The following is a 27,281-nucleotide window of genomic DNA, read 5'->3' on the forward strand; positions in this document are numbered from 1 at the left end:
TTTGAAGGGGGGGCAGTGTGATTGTCTGGGATTTGAGGAGGGAGGGCGTCTAGGCCAGAGCCAGGACGTGGGCCGGGGGTCCTAACAGTGCCTGGGCCTCAATCTGTAACAGTGACGGAGCCCTCTAGACCATTCATTCACTCATTCAGTTGTATTTATTGAGCGCTTACTGTGTGCAGAGCACTGTACTGAGCGCTTGGGAAGTCCAAGTTGGCCACATATAGAGGCGGTCCCTACCCGACAGCGGGCTCACAGTCTAGAAGATCGTAAGCTGGTGGGCAGGGAACGCGCCTACCAATTCCTTACTACTCTCTGAAGCGCTTAGTAGAGTGCTCGGCACCCAGTAAGCGCTCAATAAATAGCGTTGAGGAGGGAATGGGAGGGTGACCCCAGCCCCCTCCCCCCGACAGATATCGCGGTGGAACTGCTGCAGAAGGCCGCCCCCAGCCCCATCCGCCGGCTCCAGAAGAAATATGTCTGCCACGTGTCCAGGTGGGCTCCCGGCGAGTGGGATGGGGGGCGGGGGGCGCGGGGTGGGCCCTGAGGGGGTCAGGGGGCATGGAGCGGACCCTGAGGGGTCAGGGGGCGCGGGGCGGGCCCTGAGGGGGTCGGGGGGCATGGATGGACCCTGAGGGGGTCGGGGGGCATGGATGGACCCTGAGGGGGTCGGGGGGCATGGAGCGGGCTCTGAGGGGGTCGGGGGGCATGGATGGGCCGTCAGGGGGTCAGGGGGCATGGAGCGGGCCCTGAGGGGGTCGGGGCGCATGGAGTGGGCTCTGAGGGGGGCAGGAGGCATGGGGCAGGCCCTGAGTGGGTCAGGGGGCATGGAGCGGGCCTTGAGGGGGCAGAGGGTATGGATGGGCCCTGAAGGGGTCAGGGGGCATGGATGGGCCCTGAGGGGGTCGGGGGGCATGGAGCGGGCCTTGAGGGGGGCAGAGGGCATGAATGGGCCCTGAGGGGATCAGGGAGCATGGAGCGGGCCCTGAGGGGGCAGAGGGTGTGGATGGGCCCTGAGGGGGGCAGGGGGCACGGGGCGGGCCCTGAGGGGGTCGGGGGGGCGCGGAGCGGGCCTTGAGGGGGCAGAGGGCGTGGATGGGCCCTGAGGGGGTCGGGGAGCATGGAGCGGGCCCTGAGGGGGCAGAGGGTGTGGATGGGCCCTGAGGGGGTCAAGGGGCATGGGGCGGGCCCTGAGGGGGGCAGGGGGTGTGGGACGGGCCCTGAAGGGGTCAGGGAGCATGGAGCCGGCCCTGAGGGGGGCAGGGGGTGTGAACGGGCCCTGAGGGGGTCAGGGGGCATGGAGCAGGCCCTGAGGGGGCAGGAGGTGTGGATGGGCCCTGAGGGGGTTGGGGGGGCATGGAGTGGGCCCTGAGGAGGCTAGGGAGCATGGGGTGGGTCCTGAGGGGGCAGGGGGCATGGAGCGGGTCCTGAGGGGATCGGGGGTGTGGGGTGGGCCCTGAGGGGGTCGGGGGGCATGGAGTGGGCCCTGAGGGGGCTGGAGGGCATGGGGCGGGTCCTGAGGGAGTCAGGGAGCATGGAGTGGGCCCTGAGGGGCTAGGGGGCATGGAGGGGGCCCTGAGGAGGGCAGGGGGTGTGGAAGGGCCCTGAGGCGGTCGGGGGGCATTGAGTGGGACCTGAGGGGGCGGGGTGTGTGGACAGGCCCGGAGGGGGTCAGGGGGCATGGAGTGGGCCCTGAGGGGGGCACGGGGTGTGGATGGGCCCTGAGGGGGCATGGAGCGGGCCCTGAGGGGGGCAGGGGGCGTGGGGTGGGCCCTGATGGGGTCGGGGTTGAGGGGGTGGCATGGAGCAGGCTCTGAGGGAGCAGGAGGTGTGGACGGGCCCTGAGGGGGTCGGGGGCCATGGAGTGGGCCCTGAGGGGACTGGAGGGCACGGGTTGGGTCCTGAGGGGGTTGGGGGGCATGGAACGGGCCCTGAGGGGGTCAGGGGGCGTGGAGGGGGCCCTGAGGGGGCAGGGGGCATGGAGCAGGCCCTGAGGGGACAGGGGGTGTGGACTGGCCCTGAGGGGGGGCACGGAGCGGGCCCTGAGGGGGCAGGAGGTGTGGACGGGCCCTGAGGGCGTCGGAGGGCATGGAGCGGGCCCTGAGGGGGCTGGAGGGCACGGGGTGGGTCCTGAGGGGGTCGGGGCCATGGAGCAGGCCCTGAGGGGGCAGGGGGCGCGGGGCGGGCCCTGAGGGGGTCAGGGGGCACGGGGCGGGCCCTGATGGGGGCAGGGGGCGTGGATGGGCCCTGAGGGGGCAGGGGGCGTGGATGGGCCCTGAGGGGGTCGGGGGGCATGGAGCGGGCCCTGAGGGGGGCGGGGGGTGTGGGACAGGCCCTGAGCGGGTCAGGGGGCATGGAGCGGGCCCTGAGGGGGTCGGGGGGCGTGGATGGGCCCTGAGGGGGTCAGGGGGCATGGAGCGGGCCCTGAAGGGGCAGGGGGTATGGAGCAGGCCCTGAGGGGACAGGAGGTGTGGATGGGCCCTGAGGGGTTCGAGGGGCATGGAGTGGGCCCTGAGGGGGCTGGGGGGCACAGGGCGGGTCCTGAGGGGGCAGGGGGCATGGAGCGGGCCCTCAGGAGCCGGGGGGCGTGGACGGGCCCTGAGGGGGTCGGGGGCCATGGAGTGGGCCCTGAGGGGGCAGGGGGCATGGGGTGGGCCCTGCGGGGGTCGGGGGGCACGACCTCGAGGGGGTCGGGGGGCGGGCTGGGGCGGACGTGCCACGGGAAGGGGCGCGCACAGCGTCACCCTTGAGGTGAAAGGGGAGCCCGGCTCCATGATGGGGACTGCGTCTTCCACGGTCTTCCATGGACGCCCCTGTAGAAGCAGCGTGGCTCAATGGAAAGAGCCCGGGCTTGGGAGTCAGAGGTCATGGGTTCAAGTCCCGGCTCTGCCCCTCGTCAGCCGGGTGACTTTGGGCAAGTCACTTCACTTCTCTGGGCCTCAGTGCCCTCATCTGTCAAATGGGGATGAAGACCGTGAGCCCCACGGGGGACAATCTGACGACCTTGTATCCTCCCCAGCGCTTAGAACGGTGCCTTGCACATAGTAAGCGCTTAACAAATTGTTATTATTATCATTATCATTATTATTATTATTATTATTATTATTAATGCCTCCCCAGAGCGGGCAGGAGGCTGACGGGCCCCTCGTCCAGTGCCCGGCCCCGGCAGGGTGGGGGAGTGGGGATGGTGAGCCCGCTTTTGGGTAGGGACCGTCTCTATATGTTGCCAACTTGGACTTCCCAAGCGCTTAGTACAGTGCTCTGCACACAGTAAGCGCTCAATAAATACGATTGAATGAATGGATGAATGAATCCCAGAAGCTAAGAGCCGGGAGGGGAGGGGAGGGCAGCTTTATGGGAGGCTCAGTCTTCCTTGAGTCAGAGGAGTGGGCGGTGGGGGGCAGGGGGCTGGCCGGATTGGGCTCCATGTCAGCGCCCCAGGCCCAGCTCGATCCGAAGCCACGCTGCGTGGCTAATAATAATAATAATAATAATAATAATAATAATAATGGCATTTATTAAGCGCTTACTATGTGCCAAGCACTGTTCTCAGCGCTGGGGAGGTTACAAGGTGAACAGGTTGTCCCACGGGGGGCTCACAGTCTCCATCCTCATTTTCCAGATGAGGGAACTGAGGCCCAGAGAAGTGAAGCGACTTGCCCAAAGTCACCCAGCGGACAAGCGGCGGAGTTGGGATTCGAACCCATGACCTCTGACTCCAAAGCCCGGGCTCTTTCCACTGAGCCATGCTGCTTCTCACAATAATAATAATAATGATGGCATTTGTAGAGCGCTTACTATGTGCAAAGTGCTGTTCTAAGCGCTGGGGGGTTACAGGGTGATCAGGTTGTCCCACGGGGGGCTCACAGTCTTCATCCCCATTTTCCAGATGAGGTCACTGAGGCTCAGAGAAGTGAAGTGACTTGCCCAAGGTCACACAGCAGACATGTGGCAGAGTCGGGATTCGAACCCACGACCTCTGACTCCAAAGCCCGGGCTCTTTCCACTGAGCCATGCTGCTTCTCACAATAATAATAATAATAATAATGGCATTTGTAGAGCGCTTACTATGTGCAAAGCGCTGTTCTAAGCGCTGGGGGGTTACAGGGTGATCAGGTTGTCCCACGGGGGGCTCACAGTCTTCATCCCCATTTTCCGGATGAGGTCACTGAGGCTCAGAGAAGTGAAGCGACTTGCCCAGGGTCACACAGCAGACATAGAGAAGCAGTGTGGCTCAGTGGAAAGAGCCCGGGCTTTGGAGTCAGAGGTCATGGGTTCAAATCCCAGCTCCGCCAATTGTCAGCTGTGTGACTTTGGACAAGTCACTTCACTTCTCTGTGCCTCAGTGACCTCATCTGTAAAATGGGGATTACGATTGTGAGCCCCACGTGGGACAACCTGATCACCTTGTACCTCCCCAGCGCTTAGAACAGTGACCTGCACATAGTAAGCGCTTAATAAATGCCATCATTATTATTATTATTATGTGGCAGAGTCGGGATTCGAACCCACGACCTCTGACTCCCAAGCCCAGGCTCTTTCCACTGAGCCACGCTGCTTCTCCAGGCTTCTCTTGCCTAGTGGCAAGAGCCCGGGCTTGGGAGTCAGAGGTCGTGGGTTCGAATCCCGGCTCCGCCACTTGTCTGCGGTGTGGCCTTGGGCAAGTCACTTCGCTGCTCTGGGCCTCAATGGCCTCATGGGGATGTGAAGACTGTGAGCCCCACGCGGGACAACCCGATGACCTTGTATCTCCCCCAGCGCTTAGAACAGTGCTTGGCACATAGTAAGCGCTCAGTAAATACGATTGATGATGATGATGGTGATAAGCGCTTAACAAGCACCACTGTGAGCCCCCTTCTAGACTGTGAGCCCGTCGTTGGGTGGGGACTGTCTCTGTCTGTTGCCGATTTGTACTGCCCAAGCGCTTAGTCCAGTGCTCTGCACACAGTAAGCGCTCAATAAATACGATTGAATGAATTAAAGGGGGACCCAGATGTGCCAGAAAGATCAATCAATGGATTGATGCTGTTTACTGAGCGCTTAGGACTGTGCTAAGCACTTGGGAGAGGACAATATAAGCATTGGGAGACGTGAAGCCAACTTGTACTTCCCAAGCGCTTAGTACAGTGCTCTGCACATAGAAAGTGCTCAATAAATACGATTGAATGAATGAATGAATGAATGATGGCTGCCCACAAGGAGCTTACGGTCTGCTAGTCAGCTGCCTGACCTTGGGCAAGCCACTTCACTTCTCTGGGCCTCAGTGACCTCATCTGTAAAATGGGGATGAAGACTGTGAGCCCCCCGTGGGACAACCTGGTCACCTTATATCCCCCCCAGCGCTTAGAAGAGTGCTTAGCACATAGTAGGCGCTTAACAAATACCACAATTATTATTATTGTTAGAGGGGGAGAGTTCAAAGTAGGCCTTGTGCTACTGTTGCACTTTGTAAGTGCTTTAATACGACACCTACTGTGTGACCCTGCCCAAGTCATTCAGTCGTATTTATTGAGCGCTTACTGTGTGCAGAGCACTGCACTAACTGCTCCACTTTTCTTCTTTGGGCCTCGGTTTCCGCATCTGAGAAATGGAGATTTAATGCCTTCATTTTATTATTATTATTTTTTAACGTTATCTCTTAATAATAACAATAATAATGATGGTATTTGTTAAGCGCTTACTATGTGCAAAGCACTGTTCTAAGCGCTGGGGGGGGATACAAGGTGATCAAGTTGTCTCACGGGGGGCTCACAGTCTTAATCCCCATTTTTACAGATGAGGGAACTGAGGCTCAGAGAAGTTAAGTGACTTGCCCAAGGTCACACAGCAGACTTGTGGTGGAGCCGGGATTCGAACCCACGACCTCTGACCCCAAAGCCCGGGCTCTTTCCACTGAGCCACGCTGCTTCTCTTAAGCGCTTACTATGCGCCAGGCACTGTTCGAAACGCCGGGGTCGATACGCTCATCGGGTCCCTGTCCCATGAGGGGCTCAGTGGGAGGGAGAACGGGAGTTGAGGCGTCTCCATTTTACAGATAATAGTAATAGTAATAATGGCATTTATTAAGCGCTTACTATGTGCAAAGCACTGTTCTAAGTGCTGGGGAAGTTACAGGGTGATCAGGTTGTCCCACGGGGGGCTCACAAGGACGCCGTGGCCCAGGGAAGTGACTTTTCCAAGGTCACACAGCAGTCCCAGCCCGGGTTCTTTCCGCTAGGCCCCGCTGCTTCCTCGGGCAGGGGCCGGGGGACAACGGGCTTGCCGGTTGTGGGTCCGTCGAAAAGTGTGGGGTCCGGGGGTGGGGGCAGTCGGGGCAGGGTGGTGATGATGGGTTGTGTCCGGGTGTCCGTGTGTGTCCGTGTCCCCGTCCCCTCTCTCCCCACAGAGAGGCCTGCGTGTCCCCCTGCGCCATGATGTTGGCCCTGGTCTTCATCGAACGACTCCGACACCGCAACCCGCATTACCTGCAGCACGTGTCCTCCTCGGACCTCTTCCTCATCTCCATGGTAGGGCGGACCACTCCTCCTCTCCTCCTCTCCTCCTCAGACCCCTTCCTCATCTCCGTGGTAGGGCGGCCCACTGCTTCTCCTCTTCCTCCTCCTCCTCCGACCTCTTCCTCATCTCCATGGTAGGGCGGCCCACTGCTTCTCCTCCTCCTCCTCCTCCTCCTCCTTCTCTTCCTCCTCTTCTTACTTCTCCTCCTCCTCAGACCTTTTCCTCATCTCCATGGTACAGCGGCCCACTGCTTCTCCTCCTCCTCCTCCTGCTCCTCCTCCTCCTCCTCAGACCTCTTCCTCATTTCCATGGTAGGGCGGCCCACTGCTTCTCCTCCTCCTCCTCCTCCTCCTCCTTCTCTTCCTCCTCTTCTTACTTCTCCTCCTCCTCAGACCTTTTCCTCATCTCCATGGTACGGCGGCCCACTGCTTCTCCTCCTCCTCCTCCTGCTCCTCCTCCTCCTCCTCAGACCTCTTCCTCATTTCCATGGTAGGGCAGCCCACTGCTTCCCCTCCTCCTCCTTCACCTCCTCAGACCTCTATCCTCATCTCCATGGTAGGGCAGCCCACTGCTTCTCCTCTTCCTCCTGCTCCTCCTCCTCCTCCTCAGACCTCTTCCTCATTTCCATGGTAGGGCGGCCCACTGCTTCCCCTCCTCCTCCTCCACCTCCTTCTCCTCCTCCTCCTCCTGCTCCTCCTCCTCCTCCTCCTCCTCCTCAGACCTCTTCCTCATCTCCATGGTAGGGTGGCCCACTGCTTCCTCTCCTCCTCCTCCTCTTCCTCCTCCTGCTCCTCATACCTCCTCATGATGATGATGATGATGGCATTTATTAAGCGCTTACTATGTGCCAAGCACTGTTCTAAGCGCTGGAGAGGTTACAAGGTGATCAGGTTGTCCCTCAGGGGGCTCACAGTCTTCATCCCCATTTTACAGATGAGGTAACCGAGGCACAGAGAAGTTAAGTGACTCGCCCAAAGTCACACAGCTGACAATTGGCAGAGCCGGGGTTTGAACCCATGACCTCTGACTCCAAAGCCCAGGCTCTTTTCATTGAGCTACGCTGCTTCTCTAGCTACGCTGCTCCTCATCATCTCCATGGTAGAGTGGACCACTCCTTCTCTCCTCTTCCTCCTCCTCCTCAGACCTCTTCCTCATCTCCATGGTCGTGTGGCCCACTGCTTCTCCTCCTCCTGTTCCTCCTCCTCCTCAGACCTCTTCCTCATCTCCATGGTCGGGCGGCCCACTCCTCCTCTCCTCCTCCTCCTCAGACCTCTTCCTTATCTCCATGGTAGGGCGGCCCACTCCTTCTCTCCTCCTCCTCCTCAGACCTCTTCCTCATCTCCATGGTCGGGCGGCCCACTGCTTCTCCTCCTCTTCCTCCTCCTCCTCCTCAGACCTCTTCCTCATCTCCGTGGTAGGGCGGACTACTCCTCCTCCTCCTCAGACCTCTTTCTCATCTCCATGGTAGGGCAGCCCATTGCTTCTCATCCTCCTCCTCCTCCCCCTCCTGCCCCTCCTGCTCCTCCTCCTCCTATTTCTCCTCCTCCTCCTCCGACCTCTTCCCCATCTCCATGGTCAGGCAGCCCACTGCTTCCCCTCCTCCTCCTCCTCCTCTTCCTCCTTCTCCTCCTCAGACCTCCTCATCATCTCCATAGTAGAATGGACTACTCCTCCTCTCCTCTTCCTCCTCCTCCTCAGACCTCTTCCTCATCTCCATGGTCGTGTGGCCCATTGCTTCTCCTCCTCCTGTTCCTCCTCCTCCTCAGACCTCTTCCTCTGCTCCATGGTAGGGCGGCCCCCTCCTCCTCCTCCTCCTCCTCAGACTTCTTCCTCATCTTAGAACAGTGCTCAGCGTGTAGGATAGCGTGGCTTAGCAGAAAGATCCCGGGCTTGGGAGTCAGAGGTCATGGGGTCTAATCCCGGCTCTGCCACTTGTCAACTGGGTGACTCTGGGCAAGTCACTTCACTTCTCTGGGCCTCAGTTGCCTCAACTGGAAAATGGGGGTGAGGACTGTGAGCCCCAAGTGGGACAACCTGATTGCCTTGTATCTCCTCCAGTGCCAAGAACAGTACTTGGCACATAGTAAGTGCTTAACAGATACTATTATTATTATTATTATTATTATTATTATTATTATTACTATTATTATTATTATTATTATCTCCACGGTAGGGCGGTCCACTGCTTCTCCTCCTCTTCCTCCTCCTCCTCTTCCTCAGACCTCTTCCTCATGTCCGTGATAGGGCCGACCACTCTTCCTCCTTCTCCTCTTCCTCCTCCTCAGACCTCTTCCTCATCTCCGTGGTAGGGCGACCCACTGCTCTTCCTCCTCCTCTTCCTCCTCAGACCTCTTCCTCATCTCCATGGTAGGGCGGCCCACTGCTTCTCCTCCTCTTCCTCCTCCTCGTCCTCCTCCTCTTCCTACTCCTGCTCCTCCTCCTCTTCCTCCTCCTCAGACCTCTTCCTCGTCTCCATGGTCGGGCGGCCCACTGCTTCTCCTCCTCTTCCTCCTCATCATCTTCCTCCTCCTCCTCCTCCTTCTCCTCAGACCTCTTCCTCGTCTCCATGGTCGGGCGGCCGACTACTTCCCCTCCTCCTCCTCCTCTTCCTCCTTCTCCTCCTCAGTCCTCTTCTTCATCTCCATGGTAGAGCGGACCACTCCTCCTCTTCTCTTCCTCCTCCTCCTCAGACCTCTTCCTCATCTCCATGGTCGTGCGGCCCACTCCTCTCCTCTTTCTCCTCCTCCTCTCCTCTTTCTCCTCCTCTTCCTCAGACCTCTTCCTCACGTGCGTGATAGGGCCACCCACTGCTCCTTCCCCCTCCTCCTCCGCTGACCTCTTCCTCATGTAGAGAAGCAGCGTGGCTCAGTGGAAAGAGCCCGGGCTTTGGAGTCAGAGGTCATGGGTTCCAATCCCGGCTCCGCCAATTGGCAGCTGTGTGACTTTGGGCAAGTCACTTCTCTGGGCCTCAGTTCCCTCATCTATCAAATGGGGATGAAGATTGTGAGCCCCCTGTGGGACAACCTCATCACCTTGTAACCTCCCCAGCGCTTAGAACAGTGCTTTGCACAGAGTAAGCGCTTAATAAATGCCATTATCATCATCAAGCCACTTCACTTCTCTGTGCCTCAGTGACCTCATCTGTAAAATGGGGATGAAGACTGTGAGCCCCCCGTGGGCCAACCTGATCACCTTGTAACCTCCCCAGCGCTTAGAACAGTGCTTGGCACGTAGTAAGCGCTTAATAAATGCCATTATTATTATTATTATGTCCACGGTGGGAGCCACGACCCTCCAGCCTCCTGGGCCTCCCCCAGCTCCCTCATTGCTTTGCATCATCATCAATTGTATTTATTGAGCGCTCACTGTGTGCAGAGCACTGTACTAAGCGCTTGGGAAGTCCAAGTTGGCAACATGTAGAGACAGTCCCTACCCAACAGTGGGCTCGCGGTCTAAAATAGTAAGCGCTAAACAAATACCATCATCATCATCATTATTATTATTATTATTATTTCCACAGAGGTGCCAAGGGTGGGGATGTGGGGGTGGGTGTCCCTCCCCCGGGGTGACAGTTGACCGCGTGTGACCCCCTCCCCCCCCTCCTCCCCCCGCAGATGGTGGCCAGCAAGTACCTGTACGATGAGGGAGAGGAGGAGGAGGTGTTTAACGACGAGTGGGGGGCCGCGGGGGGCCTGTCCGTCCCCGCCCTCAACGCGTTGGAGCGGGGCTTCCTCCACGCCTTGGTGAGCGTTTCCGCGGCCCGCGCCCCCCCTGCCCGCCCCAGCCTCACGTGGCTCGGTGGAAAGAGCCCGGGCTTTGGCGTCAGAGGTCGTGGGTTCAAATCCCGGGTCCGCCACTTGTCAGCTGGGTGACTTTGGGCAAGCCACTTCACTTCTCTGGGCCTCAGTGACCTCATCTGGGAAATGAGGATGAAGGCTGGGAGCCCCCCGTGGGACCACCTGATCACCTTGTAACCTCCCCAGCGCTTAGATCAGTGCTTGGCACAGAGTAAGCGCTTAATAAATGCCACTATCATCATCAAGTCACTTCACTTCTCTGTGCCTCAGTGACCTCATCTGGGAAATGAGGATGAAGGCTGGGAGCCCCCCGTGGGACAACCTCATCACCTTGTAACCTCCCCAGCGCTTAGATCAGTGCTTGGCACAGAATAAGCGCTTAATAAATGCCACTATCATCATCAAGTCACTTCAATTCTCTGTGCCTCAGTGACCTCATCTGTAAAATGAGAATGAAGACTGGGAGCCCCCCGTGGGACAACCTGATCACCTTGTAACCTCCCCAGCGCTTAGATCAGTGCTTGGCACAGAGTAAATGCTTAATAAATGCCATCATCATTATTATTATTATTCTCTGTGCCTCAGTTACCTCCTCTGTAAAATGAGGATGAAGATTGGGAGCCCCACGAGGGCCAACCTGATCACCTTGTAACCTCCCCAACGCTTAGAACAGTGCTTGGCACAGAGTGAGCGCTTAATAAATGCCACCATCATTATTATTATTATTCTCTGTGCCTCAGTTACCTCTTCTGTAAAATGAGGATGAAGACTGGGAGCCCCCCGTGGGACAACCTGATCACCTTGTAACCTCCCCAGCGCTTAGATCAGTGCTTGGCACAGAGTAAGCGCTTAATAAATGCCACCATCATTATTATTATTATTCTCTGTGCCTCAGTTCCCTCATCCGTAAAATGAGGATGAAGACTGTGAGCCCCCCGTCGGACAACCTCATCACCTTGTAACCTCCCCAGCGCTTAGAACAGTGCTTGGCCCAGAGTAAGCGCTTAATAAACACCATTACCATCGTCAAGTCACTTCACTTCTCTGGGCCTCAGTGACCTCATCTGAAAAATGAGGATGAAGGCTGGGAGCCCCCCGTGAGACTACCTCATCATCATCATCAATCGTATTTATTGAGCGCTTACTGTGTGCAGAGCACTGGACTAAGCATTTGGGAAGTACAAATTGGCAACATCTAGAGCCAGTCCCTACCCACCAGTGGGCTCACAGTCTAAAAGGGGGAGACAGAGAACAAAACCAAACATAGTAACAGAATAAAATAAATAGAATAAATAGAATAGAATGGATATGTACAAGTAAAATAAACCTTGTACTTCCCAAGCGCTTAGTCCAGTGCTCTGCACACAGTAAGCGCTCAATCAATACGATTAATGCCTCATCACCTTGTAACCTCCCCAGCGCTTAGATCGGTGCTTGGCACATAGTAAGCGCTTAATAAATCATCATCATCATCAATCGTATTTATTGAGCGCTTACTATGTGCAGAGCACTGTACTAAACGCTTGGGAAGTACAAATTGGCAGCATATAGAGACGGTCCCTACCCAACAGTGGGCTCACAGTCTAAAAGGGGGAGACAGAGAACAAAACCAAACATAGTAACAGAATAAAATAAATAGAATAGAATAGATATGTACAAGTAAAATAAACCTTGTACTTCCCAAGCGCTTAGTCCAGTGCTCTGCACACAGTAAGCGCTCAATCAATACGATTAATACCTCATCACCTTGTAACCTCCCCAGCGCTTAAGATTGGTGCTTGGCACATAGTAAGCGCTTAATAAATCATCATCATCATCAATCGTATTTATTGAGCGCTTACTATGTGCAGAGCACTGTACTAAGTGCTTGGGAAGTACAAATTGGCAACATCTAGAGACGGTCCCTACCCAACAGTGGGCTCACAGTCTAAAAGGCGGAGACAGAGAACAAAACCAAACATACTAACAAAATAAAATAAATAGAATAGATATGTACAAATAAAATAAATGCCGTTGTTAGTATTATTATTAACCTCCCTTTGGCCCCGAGGCCTGTGCCCGGACCCCGTCCTCCCCCGGTCCGTTCCGCGCCCACCCATGCCAACTCCCTGCACCCAGTTCACCCGCCCCCCGACTTTCGCCCCCCAGGACTGGAGTCTGTACACGGACCCCCGGGAGACGTTCGAGATGCTCAGCTGGCTGGAAGGCTGGTAGGCCCCGGGGAAGGGCGGACCCGGAGGGACGGGGGGCGGAGGGGCACCGGGGGGACGGTGGGCGCGCCCCCCGGCCTCCCCCAGACTCTGACCGCTGTGCCCGGGCGGGGGTCAGCGTGGCGGAGCGGCAGGGCCGACGGCGCGGATGGTTCACCTACACCGACCTGTGCGTCCTCCTGGAGCGGCCCGCCTGGGCCGCCGCCCTCGGTGCCCTGTGCCAACGCCTCACCCTGGTGAGGAACCCGGGGATGGGGGGCACGGGGGGGGACGGGGGGCACGGGCCGTCGCCCTCCCACCCTGGCAGCGCCTCACTGTGCTGACGGGAGGTCGGAGGGCACGGCCCCGGGGGCGGCGGCGGCGGCGGGGCGGGGGGTGCCCACTGCCAGCCCCTCGCCGTGGTGGTGACGGAGGTCGCGGCGGGCGGCGGAGGGCCAGAGGGCACGACCGGGGGTGTGAGGCATTCATAAATCAATCAATCGTATTGATTCCCTTCCTTCCTCTCCCCCTCGTCCCCCTCTCCATCCCCCCCATCTTACCTCCTTCCCTTCCTCACAGCACCTGTATATATGGATATATGTTTGTACATACTTATTACTCTATTTATTTATTTATTTATTTTACTTGTACATATCTATTCTATTTATTTTATTTTGTTAGTACGTTTGGTTTTGTTCTCTGTCTCCCCCTTTTAGACTGTGAGCCCGCTGTTGGGTAGGGACTGTCTCTATATGTTGCCAATTTGTACTTCCCAAGCGCTTAGTACAGTGCTCTGCACATTGTAAGCGCTCAATAAATACGATTGATGATGATGATGATGATTGATTGAGCGCTTACTGTGTGCAGAGCACTGGACTCAGCGCTTGGGAAGTCCAAGTTGGCAACATATAGAGACGGTCCCTACCCAACAGTGGGCTTCAATCGCATTTATATTGCCAACTTGGACTTCCCAATCAATCAATCAATCAATCGTATTGATTGAGTGCTTACTATGTGCAGAGCACTGGACTAAGCGCTTGGGAAGTACAAGTTGGCAACATATAGAGATGGTCCCTACCCAACAGTGGGCTTCAATCATATTTATATTGCCAACTTGGACTTCCCAATCAATTAATATCAATCAATCAATCATATTTATTGAGCGCTTACTGTGTGCAGAGCACTGTACTAAGCGCTTGGGAAGTCCAAGTTGGCAACATCATCATCATCATCAATCGTATTTATTGAGCGCTTACTGTGTGCAGAGCACTGGACTCAGCGCTTGGGAAGTCCAAGTTGGCAACATATAGGGATGGTCCCTACCCGACAGTGGGCTTCAGTCGTATTTATATTGCCAACTTGGACTTCCCAATCAATCAATATCAATCAATCAATCGTATTTATTGAGCGCTTACTGTGTGCAGAGCACCGTACCAAGCGCTTGGGAAGGACAAGTTGGCAACATCTAGAGACGGTCCCTGCCCAACAGTGGGCTTCAATCATATTTATATTGCCAACTTGGACTTCCCAATCAATCAATCAATCAATCAATCGTATTTATTGAGCGCTTACTGTGTGCAGAGCACCGTACCAAGCGCTTGGGAAGGACAAGTTGGCAACATCTAGAGACGGTCCCTGCCCAACAGTGGGCTTCAATCATATTTATATTGCCAACTTGGACTTCCCAATCAATCAATATCAATCAATCAATCGTATTTATTGAGCGCTTACTGTGTGCAGAGCACTGTACTAAGCGCTTGGGAAGTACAAGTTGGCGACGTATAGAGACAGTCCCGGGGGGCCGGAGGACTCGGGAGGGCACAACGGGGCAGCATGATGAGGGAGGGGGTGAAGGGTGTACTTCCCAAGCGCTTAGTCCAGTGCTCTGCACACGGTAAGCGCTCAATAAATACGATTGAATGAATGAAGGAAGGGAAGGCGTGTTTGGGGGTCTGTGGTTGGGGCACCAGTGGGCACGGCTCGGGACGGGGGAGAGGGAGTGCCCCCCGGCTATGGGGATGGGCAGAGAGGTGGGGGGTGAGCCCCAGGGTCGGCGTTGGGTTCGGGTTGTGCCGTGGCTGTCTTCATCATCATCATCAATCGTATTGATTGAGCGCTTACTATGTGCAGAGCACTGTACTAAGCGCTTGGGAAGTCCAACTTGGCTACATATAGAGACAGTCCCTACCCAACAGTGGGCTCACCGTCTTAGAGAAGCAGCGCGGCTCAGCGGAAAGAGCCCGGGCTTGGGAGGCCGAGGTCGTGGGTTCTAATCCCGGCTCCGCCGCTTAGCAGCCGTGGCACTCTGGGCAAGTCGCTTCACTTTTTTTCATTCATTCATTCAATCGTATTTATTGAGCGCTTCCTGTGTGCCGAGCACTGGACTAAGCGCTTGGGAAATACAAGTTATTTATGACACTTCTCTTCACTTCTCCCCCTTTTCGACTGTGAGCCCACTGTTGGGTAGGGACCGTCTCTAGATGTTGCCAACTTGGACTTCCCAAGCGCTTAGTCCAGTGCTCTGCACACAGTAAGCGCTCAATCAATGCGATTGATTGATTGATTGATTCTCTGGGCCTCAGTTCCCTCATCTGGAAAATGGGTGGGGGGTGAAGACTGTGACACGTGGGACAACCCGATGACCTTGCATCCCTCCCCCCCCAGTGCTTAAAACTGTGCTTGGCACGGAGTAAGTGCTTAACAACTACCAATAATAGTCTATAATAATAATAATTATATAATAATAATAATAATAATCAACTTGTACTTCCCAAGCGCTTAGTACAGTGCTCTGCACACAGTAAGCGCTCAATAAATATGATTGATTGATTGATTAATTATGGTATTTGTGACACATGGGACAACCCAATGACTTTGCATCTCCCCCACCAGTGCTTAAAACTGTGCTTGGCACAGAGTAAGTGCTTAACAACTACCAATAATAGTCTATAATAATAATAATTATATAATAATAATAATCAACTTGTACTTCCCAAGCGCTTAGTCCAGTGCTCTGCACACAGTAAGCGCTCAATAAATACGATTGATTGATTAATTATGGTATTTGTGACACGTGGGACAACCCGATGACCTTGCATCCCTCCCCCCCAGTGCTTAAAACTGTGCTTGGCACAGAGTAAGTGCTTAACAACTACCAATAATAGTCTATAATAATAATAATTATATAATAATAATAATAATAATCAACTTGTACTTCCCAAGCGCTTAGTACAGTGCTCTGCACACAGTAAGCGCTCAATAAATATGATTGATTGATTGATTAATTATGGTATTTGTGACACATGGGACAACCCAATGACTTTGCATCTCCCCCACCAGTGCTTAAAACTGTGCTTGGCACAGAGTAAGTGCTTAACAACTACCAATAATAGTCTATAATAATAATAATTATATAATAATAATAATAATAATCAACTTGTACTTCCCAAGCGCTTAGTCCAGTGCTCTGCACACAGTAAGCGCTCAATAAATACGATTGATTGATTAATTATGGTATTTGTGACACGTGGGACAACCCGATGACCTTGCCTCCCCCCCAGCCCAGTGCTTAAAACTGTGCTTAGCACAGAGTAAGCGCTTAACAACTACCAATAATAGTCTATAATAATAATAATTATAAAATAATAATAATAATCAACTTGTACTTCCCAAGCGCTTAGTACAGTGCTCTGCACACAGTAAGCGCTCAATAAATACAATTGATTGATTAATTATGGTATTTATTAAAGTCCAACTCTGTGCCAAGCACCGATCTAAGCACCGGGGCAGATACAAGGTGATGGGGTTGTCCCCCGTGGGGTCACAGTCTCCATCCCCATTTTCCAGATGAGGGAACCGAGGCCCAGAGAAGTGAAGTGACCGGCCCCAAGCCACCCAGCTAACGAGTGGCGGAGCCGGGACTCGAACCCACAACCCCTGACTCCCAAGACGGGGCTCTTTCCGCCGAGCCGCGCTGCTTCTCTAGTAATGGTTCTAGTAGTATATATGTATAGATGTTTGTACATATTTATTACTCTATTTATTTTACTGGTGCATCATCAATCATATTTGAAAATCTGTACAAACATCTATACATATACACAGGTGCTGTGGGGAAGGGAAGGAGGTAAGACGGAGGGATCATCATCATCATCAATCGTATTTATTAAGCGCTTACTGTGTGCAGAGCACTGGACTAAGCGCTCGGGCAGTACAAATTGGCAACATATAGAGACAGTCCCTACCCAACAGTGGAATCACAGTCTAAAAGGGGGAGAGATATAATAATAATAATAATAATAATGGCATTTATAATAATAATAATAATGTCATTTATAATAATAATAATGTCATTCATAATAATAATAATGATGGCATTTATAATAATAATAATAATGGCATTTATAATAATCATCATCATCATCAATCGTATTTATTGAGCGCTTACTGTGTGCAGAGCACTGGACTAAGCGCTTGGGAAGTCCAAATTGGCAACATCTAGAGACAGTCCCTACCCAACAGTGGGCTCACAGTCTAATAATATCTATTAGCTATATTACATATCTGTTCTATTTATTTTATTTTGTGAATAAGACTGGTTTTGTTCTCCGTCTCCCCCTTCTAGCCTGTGAGCCCGCCGTTGGGTAGGGACCGTCTCTCGATGTTGCCAACTTGGACTTCCCAAGCGCTTAGTCCAGCGCTCTGCACACAGTCAGCGCTCGATCAATACGATTGATGATGATGATGATGATGATAAATACGATTGATTGATTGATTGATAGTAATTCTCTCTCCCTGTCTCCCCCCCTTCCTCGCCTCCGTGGTCCAGCTGGCCGGCTTCCCCCTTTTAGACTGTGAGCCCACTGTTGGGTAGGGACTGTCTCTATACGTTGCCGATTTGTTCTTTCCAAGCGCTTAGTCCAGTGCTCTGCACACAGTCAGCGCTCGATCAATACGATTGATGATGATGATGATGATGATGATCAATACGATTGATTGATTGTTTGATTGATAGTAATTCTCTCTCCCTGTGAGCCCACTGTTGGGTAGGGACTGTCTCTATACGTTGCCAATTTGTTCTTTCCAAGCGCTTAGTCCAGTGCTCTGCACACAGTCAGCGCTCGATCAATACGATTGATGATGATGATGATAAATACGATTGATTGATTGATTGATAGTAATTCTCTCTCCCTGTCTCCCCCCCTTCCTCGCCTCCGTGGTCCAGCTGGCCGGCTTCCCCCTTTTAGACTGTGAGCCCACTGTTGGGTAGGGACTGTCTCTAGATGTTGCCAATTTGTTCTTTCCAAGCGCTTAGTCCAGCGCTCTGCACACAGTCAGCGCTCGATCAATATGATTGATGATGACGATGATAAATACGATTGATTGATTGATTGATAGTAATTCTCTCTCCCTGTCTCCCCCCCTTCCTCGCCTCCGTGGTCCAGCTGGCCGGCTTCCCCCTTTTAGACTGTGAGCCCACTGTTGGGTAGGGACTGTCTCTATACGTTGCCAATTTGTTCTTTCCAAGCGCTTAGTCCAGCGCTCTGCACACAGTCAGCGCTCGATCAATACGATTGATGATGATGATGATGATGATCAATACGATTGATTGATTGTTTGATTGATAGTAATTCTCTCTCCCTGTGAGCCCACTGTTGGGTAGGGACTGTCTCTATACGTTGCCAATTTGTTCTTTCCAAGCGCTTAGTCCAGCGCTCTGCACACAGTCAGCGCTCGATCAATACGATTGATGATGACGATGATAAATACGATTGATTGATTGATAGTAATTCTCTCTCCCTGTCTCCCCCTCTTCCTCGCCTCCGTGGTCCAGCTGGCCGGCTTCCCCCTTTTAGACTGTGAGCCCACTGTTGGGTAGGGACTGTCTCTAGATGTTGCCAATTTGTTCTTTCCAAGCGCTTAGTCCAGTGCTCTGCACACAGTCAGCGCTCGATCAATACGATTGATGATGATGATGATGATGATAAATACGATTGATTGATTGATTGATAGTAATTCTCTCTCCCTGTGAGCCCACTGTTGGGTAGGGACCGTCTCTAGATGTTGCCAATTTGTTCTTTCCAAGCGCTTAGTCCAGCGCTCTGCACACAGTCAGCGCTCGGTCAATACGATTGATGATGATAATGATGATGATCAATACGATTGATTGATTGATTGATAGTAATTCTCTCTCCCTGTCTCTCCCTCTTCCTCGCCTCCGTGGTCCAGCTGGCCGGCTTCCCCCTTTTAGACTGTGAGCCCACTGTTGGGTAGGGACTGTCTCTAGACGTTGCCAATTTGTTCTTTCCAAGCGCTTAGTCCAGCGCTCTGCACACAGTCAGCGCTCGATCAATACGATTGATGATGATGATGATGATCAATACAATTGATTGATTGATTGATAGTAATTCTCTCTCCCTGTGAGCCCACTGTTGGGTAGGGACTGTATACGTTGCCAATTTGTTCTTTCCAAGCGCGTAGTCCAGTGCTCTGCACATAGTAAGCGCTTGATAAATATGATTGATGATGATGATGATAAATACGATTGATTGATTGATTGATATAGTAATTCTCTCTCCCTGTCTCCCCCCCTTCCTCCCCTCCGTGGTCCAGCTGGCCGGCTTCCCCCTTTTAGACTGTGAGCCCACTGTTGGGTAGGGACTGTCTCTAGACGTTGCCAATTTGTTCTTTCCAAGCGCTTAGTCCAGTGCTCTGCACATAGTAAGCGCTCGATAAATACGATTGATGATGATGATGATAAATACGATTGATTGATTGATTGATTGATAGTAATTCCCTCTCCCTGTGAGCCCACTGTTGGGTAGGGACTGTCTCTAGACGTTGCCAATTTGTTCTTTCCAAGCGCTTAGTCCGGCGCTCTGCCCACAGTCAGCGCTCGATCAATACGATTGATGATGATAAATACGATTGATTGATTGATTGATTGATTGATAGTAATTCTCTCTCCCTGTGTCCCCCCCTTCCTCGCCTCCGTGGTCCAGCTGGCCGGCTTCCTGGCGGTGGCTTACGTGAGCGGCGTGGCGGTGCTGGTGGCCTCGGGGACCGTCCTCCAGCGAGCGGCCGGCCCCGCCGCCCCCAGGGCCTGCCCGCCGGGCCCGGGCCTCCTGCCCGGCCCCTCCCGGCCCGCGGCCCCGCCGGCCGGTGGCTCCCAGCCGCTCCGGCCGCCCTCCCGCCCGGCCCCTCCGGCCCCGCCGGCCTCCTCCCCGGTTGCCCCGCGGCGCTGCCCGATCTGCCGGCAAGTCCTGGGAGACCCCGCCGGCTTATGCCACCATGCCAACCGCACGGCCCCCGCCCGGTCCCCCGCCCCACGGAGTCCCCCGTCGCCCGGCCCGCCCGCCCCGTGGCCCTGGGGCATCCCGGCGACCCCGGCCCCGCTGCGGCCCCAGCAGTGTTCCCTGCTCAGCGCGCTGGACCTGGCCTTCACCGTCCCGGGATAGGAGCCCCCCGCTCCCACCCCCATCTCCTCCCGGGGGGCGGGAGAAAGTCAGCCCGGGCCTAAAGCTCGGTGCCGCCAACTCCCCATCACCCCCCTCTCCCCAGTCTCGGGCTTCATCGTCAACCGTCGTCGTCGACATCATCGATCGTATTTATCGGGCGCTTACTGTGTGCGGAGCACTGGACTAAGCGCTTGGGAAGGACAAATTGGCCACATCGAGAGACGGTCCCTACCCGACGGCGGGCTCACAGTCTAAAAGGGGGAGACGGAGAACAAAACCAAACGACTAACAAAAGAAAATAAATAGAATAGATATGGACAAATTAAATAAATAGAGTAATAGATATGTACAAACATGTTCAGGGCGGTCAACGCCCCCACCCCGTCTCCCCGGGGTCTCTTCCTGTGACTTCGTGGCTGGTTGTCACGGCGACGGTGGCGATGTCGCCCGGAGGAGCCTCCCATCTCCTCTCTCACACCCTCTCCCTCGTCTCTCTCACACTCACACATGGGTGGGAGGGTCGCCCGCCACAGGCGGGCTGCCCCTCGCCCTCCTTCCCGCCCTGAGGGCAGGCCGGCCCACGGGCACGGGAGAAACTCCGGCTTTGTATTGGAATTTTTCACGCTTTTTCTAGAGGGATCGATTGAGGTGTCAATAAAGTTTCCGCAGCACGGTCCTAGTGTGTGTCGGCGGGCCGGAGCCCAGGCCCCGGCGGGTCTCCCCAATGCCCTCCCGCCGCGGGGTCCCTCGCCCATCTCCCTCCTCGGGGTGCCCTTTCGGGGCGGGTCACGTCGGTGGGTGGCGTCCAGCCCACAGCCCGGGCGGAGGGTCGTTGCCCGCCGCGGCGGAGGGGGGTGGGGATGCGGGCCCTGTTTAGACTCGGGGAAGAAAGAAGGGGAGGGGAGAGGAGAGGCTGGGCATCCTTATAATAATAATAATAATGATGGCATTTGTTAAGCGCTTACTGTGTGCCAAGCACTGTTCTAAACGCTGCGGGGGGGATACAAGGTGATCAGGTTGTCCCACGAGGGGCTCACAGTCTTCATCCCCATTTGACAGACGAGGTCGCTGAGGCCCAGAGAAGTGAAGTGATGATGATGGCATTAAGTGCTGAGAGAGACAGAGAGAATAATAATAATGGTATTTGTTGAGTGCTTACTATGTGCCAAGCACTGTTCTAAGCGCTGGGGGGGATACAAGGTGATCAGGTTGTCCCACGGGACGCTCACAGTCTTCATCCCCATTTGACAGATGAGGTCGCTGAGGCCCAGAGAAGTGAAGTGATAATGATGGCATTTATTAAGAGCTTAGAGAGACGGAGAGGATGAGAGAATAATAATAATAATGGTATCTGTTAGGCGCTTACTATGTGCCAAGCACTGTTCTAAACGCTGGGGGGGATACAAGGGGAGCCACGGGGGGCTCACAGTCTTCATCCCCGTTTGACGGATGAGGTCGCTGAGGCCCAGAGAAGTGAAGTGATAATGATGGCATTAAGTGCTTAGAGAGAATGAGAGAATAATAATAATGGTATTTGTTGAGTGCTTACTATGTGCCGAGCACTGTTCTAAGCGCTGGGGGGGGATACAAGGTGATCAGGTTGTCCCACGGGGAGCCCACAGTCTTCATCCCCATTTGACAGATGAGGTCGCTGAGGCCCAGAGAAGTGAAGTGATAATGATGGCATTTATTAAGTGCTGAGAGAGACAGGATGAGAGAATAATAATAATAATAATGGTATTTGTTAAGTGCTTACTATGTGCCAAGCACTGTTCTAAGCACTGGGTGGGGGGGGGGGATACAAGGTGATCAGGTTGTCCCACGGGGGGCTCCCAGTCTTCATCCCCATTTTACAGATGAGGAACTGAGGCCCAGAGAAGTGAAGTGATAATGATGGCATTTATTAAGAGCTTAGAGAGACAGAGAGAATGAGAAAATAATAATAATAATGGTATTTGTTAAGCGCTTAGTATGTGCCAAGCACTGTTCTAAGCACTGGGGGGGGGGGGGGGAATACAAGGTGATCAGGTTGTCCCACGGGGGGCTCCCAGTCTTCATCCCCATTTTACAGATGAGGAACTGAGGCCCAGAGAAGTGAAGTGATAATGATGGCGTTTATTAAGTTGTGAGAGAGAGAGAATGAGAGAATATGAATAATAATAATGATAGCATTTATTAAGCGCTTACTATGTGCCAAGCACTGTTCTGAATGCTGGGGGTGATACAAGGGGATCCAGTTGTCCCACGGGGGGCTCATAGTCATCCCCATTTTACAGATGAGGGAACTGAGGCCCAGAGAAGTGAAGTGATAATGATGGCATTTATTAAGTTCTGAGAGAGAATGAGAGACTATGAATAATAATAATGATAGCATTTATTAAGCACTTACTATGTGCCAAGCACTGTTCTAAGCGCTGTGTGGGGGGGGGGATACAAGGGGATCCAGTTGTCCCACGGGGGGCTCCCAGTCTTCATCCCCATTTGACAGATAAGGTCACTGAGGCCCAGAGAAGTGAAGTGATAATGATGGCATTTATTAAGTGCTGAGAGAGACAGAGAGAATGAGAGAATAATAATAATAATGGTATTAGTTAAGTGCCTACTATGTGCAAAGCACTGTTCTAAGCACTGGGGGCACTTTTAGCACTTCTAGCCTGTGAGCCCACTGTTGGGTAGGGACCGTCTCTATGTGTTGCCAACTTGTACTTCCCAAGTGCTTAGTACAGTGCTCTGCACACAGTAAGTGCTCAATAAATACGATTGATTGCTTGATTGGGGGGGATACAAGGTGATCAGGTTGTCCCACGGGGGGCTCATAGTCTTCATCCCCATTTTACAGATGAGGGAACTGAGGCCCAGAGAAGTGAAGTGATGATGGCATTTATTAAGTTCCGAGAGAATGAGAGAATATGAATAATAATGATAGCATTTATTAAGCGCTTACTATGTGCAAAGCACTGTTCTAAGCGCTGGGGAGGTTACAAGGTGATCAGGTGGTCCCATGGGGGGCTCGCATTCTTCATCCCCATTTTACAGATGAGGGAACTGAGGCCCAGAGAAGTGAAGTGATAATGATGGCATTTATTAGGTGCTGAGAGTGAGAGAGAGAATGAGAGAATAGGAATAATAATAATAATAATGATGGCATTTATTAAGCACTTACTATGTGCAAAGCACTGTTCTAAGCGCTGGAGAGGTTGCAAGGTGTTCAGGTTGTCCCACGGGGGGCTCACAGTCTTCATCCCCATTTTACAGATGAGGGAACTGAGGCCCAGAGAATTGAAGTGACTTGTCCCAAGTCACACAGCTGACAACTGGTGGAGCCGGGATTTGAACCCATGACCTCGGACTCCAAAGCCCGGGCTCTTTCCACTGAGCCACGCTGCTTCTCTGTTGATATCAGTCTCCCCTGCTTTAGATTGTAAGTTCATTGTGGGCAGGGAACGTGTCTGTTTATTGTTGACTAGTCCTCTCCAAAGCGCTTAGTCCAGTGCTCTGCACATAGTGAACGCTCAAGAAATACAATTAGATGAATGAATGAATAAGTGGGGTGGGGCTGGGATAGGGGGATGAAGAAAGGGGGCACGTCAGGGGGACGCAGAAGGGAGTGGGGGATGAGGAAAGGAGGCCTTAGTCTGAGAGGGCTTCTTGGAGGAGGTGGGACTCCAATAATAACAATAATAATGGTATTTGTTAAGCGCTTACTATGTGCCAAGCACCGTTCTAAGCGCTGGGGAGGATACAAGGTGATCAGGTTGTCCCTTGAAGGGCTCACAGTCTTCATCCCCATTTTCCAGATGAGGGAACAAGGCCCAGAGAAGCGAAGTGACTTGCCCAAAGTCACACAGCTAAGTGGGATTTGAACCCATGCCTTCTGACTCCCAAGCCCGGGCCCTTTCCACTGAGCCACAGTAAGCCTTTGAATAATAATAATAATAATAATAATAATAATAATGATGGCATTTGTTAAGCGCTTACTATGTGCAAAGCATTGTTCTAAGCGCTGGGGAGGATACAAGGTGATCAGGTTGTCCCTTGAGGGGCTCACAGTCTTCATCCCCATTTTCTAGATGAGGTCACTGAGGCCCAGAGAAGTGAAGTGACTTGCCCAAAGTCACACAGCTAAGTGGGATTTGAACCCATGACCTCTGACTCCTGAGCCCGGGCTCTTTCCACTGAGCCATGCTAAGGCTTTGAATAATAATAATGTTGGTATTTGTTTAGTGCTTACTATGTGCAAAGCACTGTTCTAAGCCCTGGGGTAGATACAAGGTGATCAGGTTGTCCCACGAGGGGCTTGCAGTCTTCACCCCCATTTTCCAGATGAGGTCACTGAGGCCCAGAGAAGTAAAGTCACACAGCTGACAAGTGGAATTTGAACCCATGACCTCTGACTCCCGAGGCCGGGCTCTTTCCACTGAGCCACGCTAAGGCTTTGAATAATAATAATAATAATAATGTTGGTATTTGTTAAGCACTTACTACGTGCAAAGCACTGTTCTAAGCGCTGGGGTAGATACAAGGTGATGGGGTTGTCCCATGAGGGGCTCGCCGTCTTCACCCCCATTTTCCAGATGAGGTCACTGAGGCCCAGAGAAGTAAAGTCACACAGCTGACAAGTGGAATTTGAACCCATGACCTCTGACTCCCAAGCCCGGGCTCTTTCCACTGAGCCACGCTAAGGCTTTGAATAATAATAATAATGTTGGTATTTGTCAACTTGTACTTCCCAAGCGCTTAGTACAGTGCTCTGCACACAGTAAGCGCTCAATAAATACGATTGATTGATTGATAAGCGCTTACTATGTGCAAAGCCCTGTTCTAAGCCCTGGAGTAGATACAAGGTGATGGGGTTGTCCCATGAGGGGCTCGCCGTCTTCACCCCCATTTTCCAGATGAGGTCACTGAGGCCCAGAGAAGTGAAGTCACACAGTGGGATTTGAACCCATGACCTCTGACTCCCAAGCCCGGGCTCTTTCCACTGAGCCACGCTAAGGCTTTGAAGGGCCGGGTGAGCTGGGCCGAAGGGGTCGCGGGTCCGGGAGGAGGGGTGGGTTAATGGGTGAAGGATTGCGGGCCGGGCCCGGGCGAAGGTAAGCGCCCCACGGACTAGTCGCCGGTCACTGGTGGCTGGCCACCGGCCCCCGCTCCTCCCCTGCGCTCCGCTCGGCTGCCCCGGCCTAAGACGGCGGGGGTCCGGCCCCCGGGCATCAGGGGCCTGACATCGGGCCCCCACCCCAGGGCGACACCAGGGCGACGGGGCCGGCCGGAGCAGCCGGGACGGACCATGAGCGGGACCCCCCTGCCAACCCCACGGGGCTCCCCCGCCGGGCCGCGGCCTTCCTGGGGCCTCTGCGGCCTCCTGGCTGCCCAGGTAGGGTGGGAGCGGGAGTGAAATGTAGGCCTGGTTTGGGAGTTGGGGAGGGATGCAGGGAGACAGGTGGGCCCGGGATTGGGGGGGATGCGGAGGGCTGGGGTGGGAAGGTGTGAAGCCAGGAATGGGTTGGGGGGAGGCCTGGGAGGAGAGGGTTGGACAAGGAGGGCAGGATCGTGGGTAGGGAGGCGGCGTATGGGGGGCAAGGAAGGAGGGGTAGGGTTGGGGAGAGGGGAGGGGGCTTCCAGGGGGGCGAGGAAGGTGGGGGCAGGATTGGGGAGAAGGGAAGGGGCTTACAGGAGGGCGAGGAAGGAGCGGGCAGGATAGGGGAGAGGAGAGGGGGCTTACAGGGGGGCAAGGAAGGGAGGGGCAGGATTGGGGGGAAAGGAAAGCGGCTTACACGGGGGCAAGGAAGGAGGGGGCAGGATTGGGAGAGGAGAGGGGGCTTACAGGGGGGGCAAGGGAGAAGGGGACAAGATTGGGGAGAAGGGAAGGGGCTTACAGGGAGGCAAGGAAGGAAGGGTAGGATTGGGGAGAGGAGAGGGGACTTACAGGGGGGCGAGGAAGGAGAGGGCAGGATTGGGGAAAGGGGAGGGGGCTTACAGGAGGGCAAGGAAGGAGAAGGCAGGATTGGGGAGGGGGAGGAGGTTTACGGGGGGCAAGGAAGGAGGGGGCAGGATTTGGGAGAGGGGAGGGGACTTACAGGAGGGTGAGGAAGGAGAGGACAGGATTGGGGAGAGGGGAGGGGGCTTACAGAGGTTGAGGAAGGAAAGGGCAGGATTGGAGAGGGGGGGTTTATGGGGGGCAAGGAAGGAGAGGGCAGGATTGGGAGAGGGGAGGGGGCTTACAGGGGGGCAAGGGAGGAGGGGGCAGGATTGGGAGAGGAGAGGGGGCTTACAGGGGGCAAGGAAGGAGGGGGCAGGATTGGGGAGAGGGGAGGGGGCTTACAGGAGGGCAAGGGAGGAGGGGGCAAGATTGGGGGAAAGAAAAGGGGCTTACAGGGAGGCGAGGAAGGAGGGGTAGGATTGGGGAGAGGGGAGGGGGTTTACAGGGGGCGAGGAAGAAGGGGGCGAGGAAGAAGGGGGCAAGATTGGGGAGAAGGGAAGGGGCTTACAGGGAGGCAAGGAAGGAGGGGGCAGGATTGGAGAGAAGGGAAGGGGCTTACAGGGAGGCAAGGAAGAAGGGGGCAGGATTGGGGAGAGGGGAGGGGGCTTACGGGGGAGCAAGGAAGGAGGGGGCAGGATTGGAGAGAGGAGAGGGCGCTTACGGGGGGCAAGAAAGGAGAGGGCAAGATTGTGGGGAAAGGAAAGGGGCTTACGGGGGGCAAGGAAGGAGGGGGCAGGATTGGGGAGAGGGGAGGGGGCTTACAAGGGGGGCAAGGGAGGAGGGGGCAGGATTGGGGAGAGGGGAGGGGGCTTATAGGGGGGCAAGGAAGGAGGTGGCAGGATTGGGGAGAGGAGGGGGGCTTACAGGGGGGCAAGGAAGAAGGGGGCAAGATTGGGGAGAGGGGAGGGGGCTTACAGGGAGGCAAGGAAGAAGGGGGCAGGATTGGGGAGAAGGGAAGGGGCTTCCAGGGGGGCAAGGAAGGAGGGGTAAGGTTGGGGAGAGGGGAGGGGGCTTATAGGGAGGCAAGGAAGAAGGGGGCAGGATTGGGGACAGGGGAGGGGGCTTACAGGGGAGCAAGGAAGGAGGGGGCAGGATTGGGGAGAGGAGAGGGGGCTTACAGGGAGGCAAGGAAGGAGGGGGCAAGATTTGGGAGAAGGGAAGGGGCTTCCAGGGGGGCAAGGGAGGAGGGTACAAGATTGGGGAGAAGGGAAGGGGCTTCCAGGGGGGCAAGGAAGAAGAGGGGCAGGATTGTGGGGAGGGGGTGGACCGGAGCACGAGGGAGAAGCAGCCCCAGAGAAGGGGGCGTCCTGGGGGAGGAGAGTCCAGGGTGGGGGCCGTTGGAGGTGGGTGGGGGGTCTTCGGGCCC

The 27,281-nt window shown here is 54.5% G+C and overlaps 2 protein-coding genes across 2 annotated transcripts in view; both read left to right on the forward strand.

Annotated features, from left to right (window-relative positions):
• CNPPD1 (cyclin Pas1/PHO80 domain containing 1) overlaps positions 1–19,935 on the forward strand; it is a 35,134-nt gene extending 15,199 nt beyond the window's left edge. Inside the window, exons 3-8 of the mRNA XM_038754001.1 lie at positions 411–492; positions 6,383–6,503; positions 10,107–10,235; positions 12,438–12,499; positions 12,618–12,735; positions 19,480–19,935. Of these exons, the coding sequence (XP_038609929.1) occupies positions 411–492; positions 6,383–6,503; positions 10,107–10,235; positions 12,438–12,499; positions 12,618–12,735; positions 19,480–19,935 (968 nt within the window). The remainder of the gene's footprint in view (positions 1–410; positions 493–6,382; positions 6,504–10,106; positions 10,236–12,437; positions 12,500–12,617; positions 12,736–19,479) is intronic.
• Positions 19,936–25,056: 5,121 nt separating this feature from the next.
• The window catches only part of SLC23A3 (solute carrier family 23 member 3), a 50,244-nt gene continuing 48,019 nt past the window's right edge, over positions 25,057–27,281 (forward strand). Inside the window, exon 1 of the mRNA XM_038746676.1 lies at positions 25,057–25,309. Within this exon, the coding sequence (XP_038602604.1) occupies positions 25,223–25,309 (87 nt within the window). The 5' untranslated portion in view covers positions 25,057–25,222. The remainder of the gene's footprint in view (positions 25,310–27,281) is intronic.

Source organism: Tachyglossus aculeatus, chromosome 1 (genome assembly GCF_015852505.1).
Source record: "Tachyglossus aculeatus isolate mTacAcu1 chromosome 1, mTacAcu1.pri, whole genome shotgun sequence".
Classification (NCBI taxonomy): domain Eukaryota; kingdom Metazoa; phylum Chordata; class Mammalia; order Monotremata; family Tachyglossidae; genus Tachyglossus; species Tachyglossus aculeatus.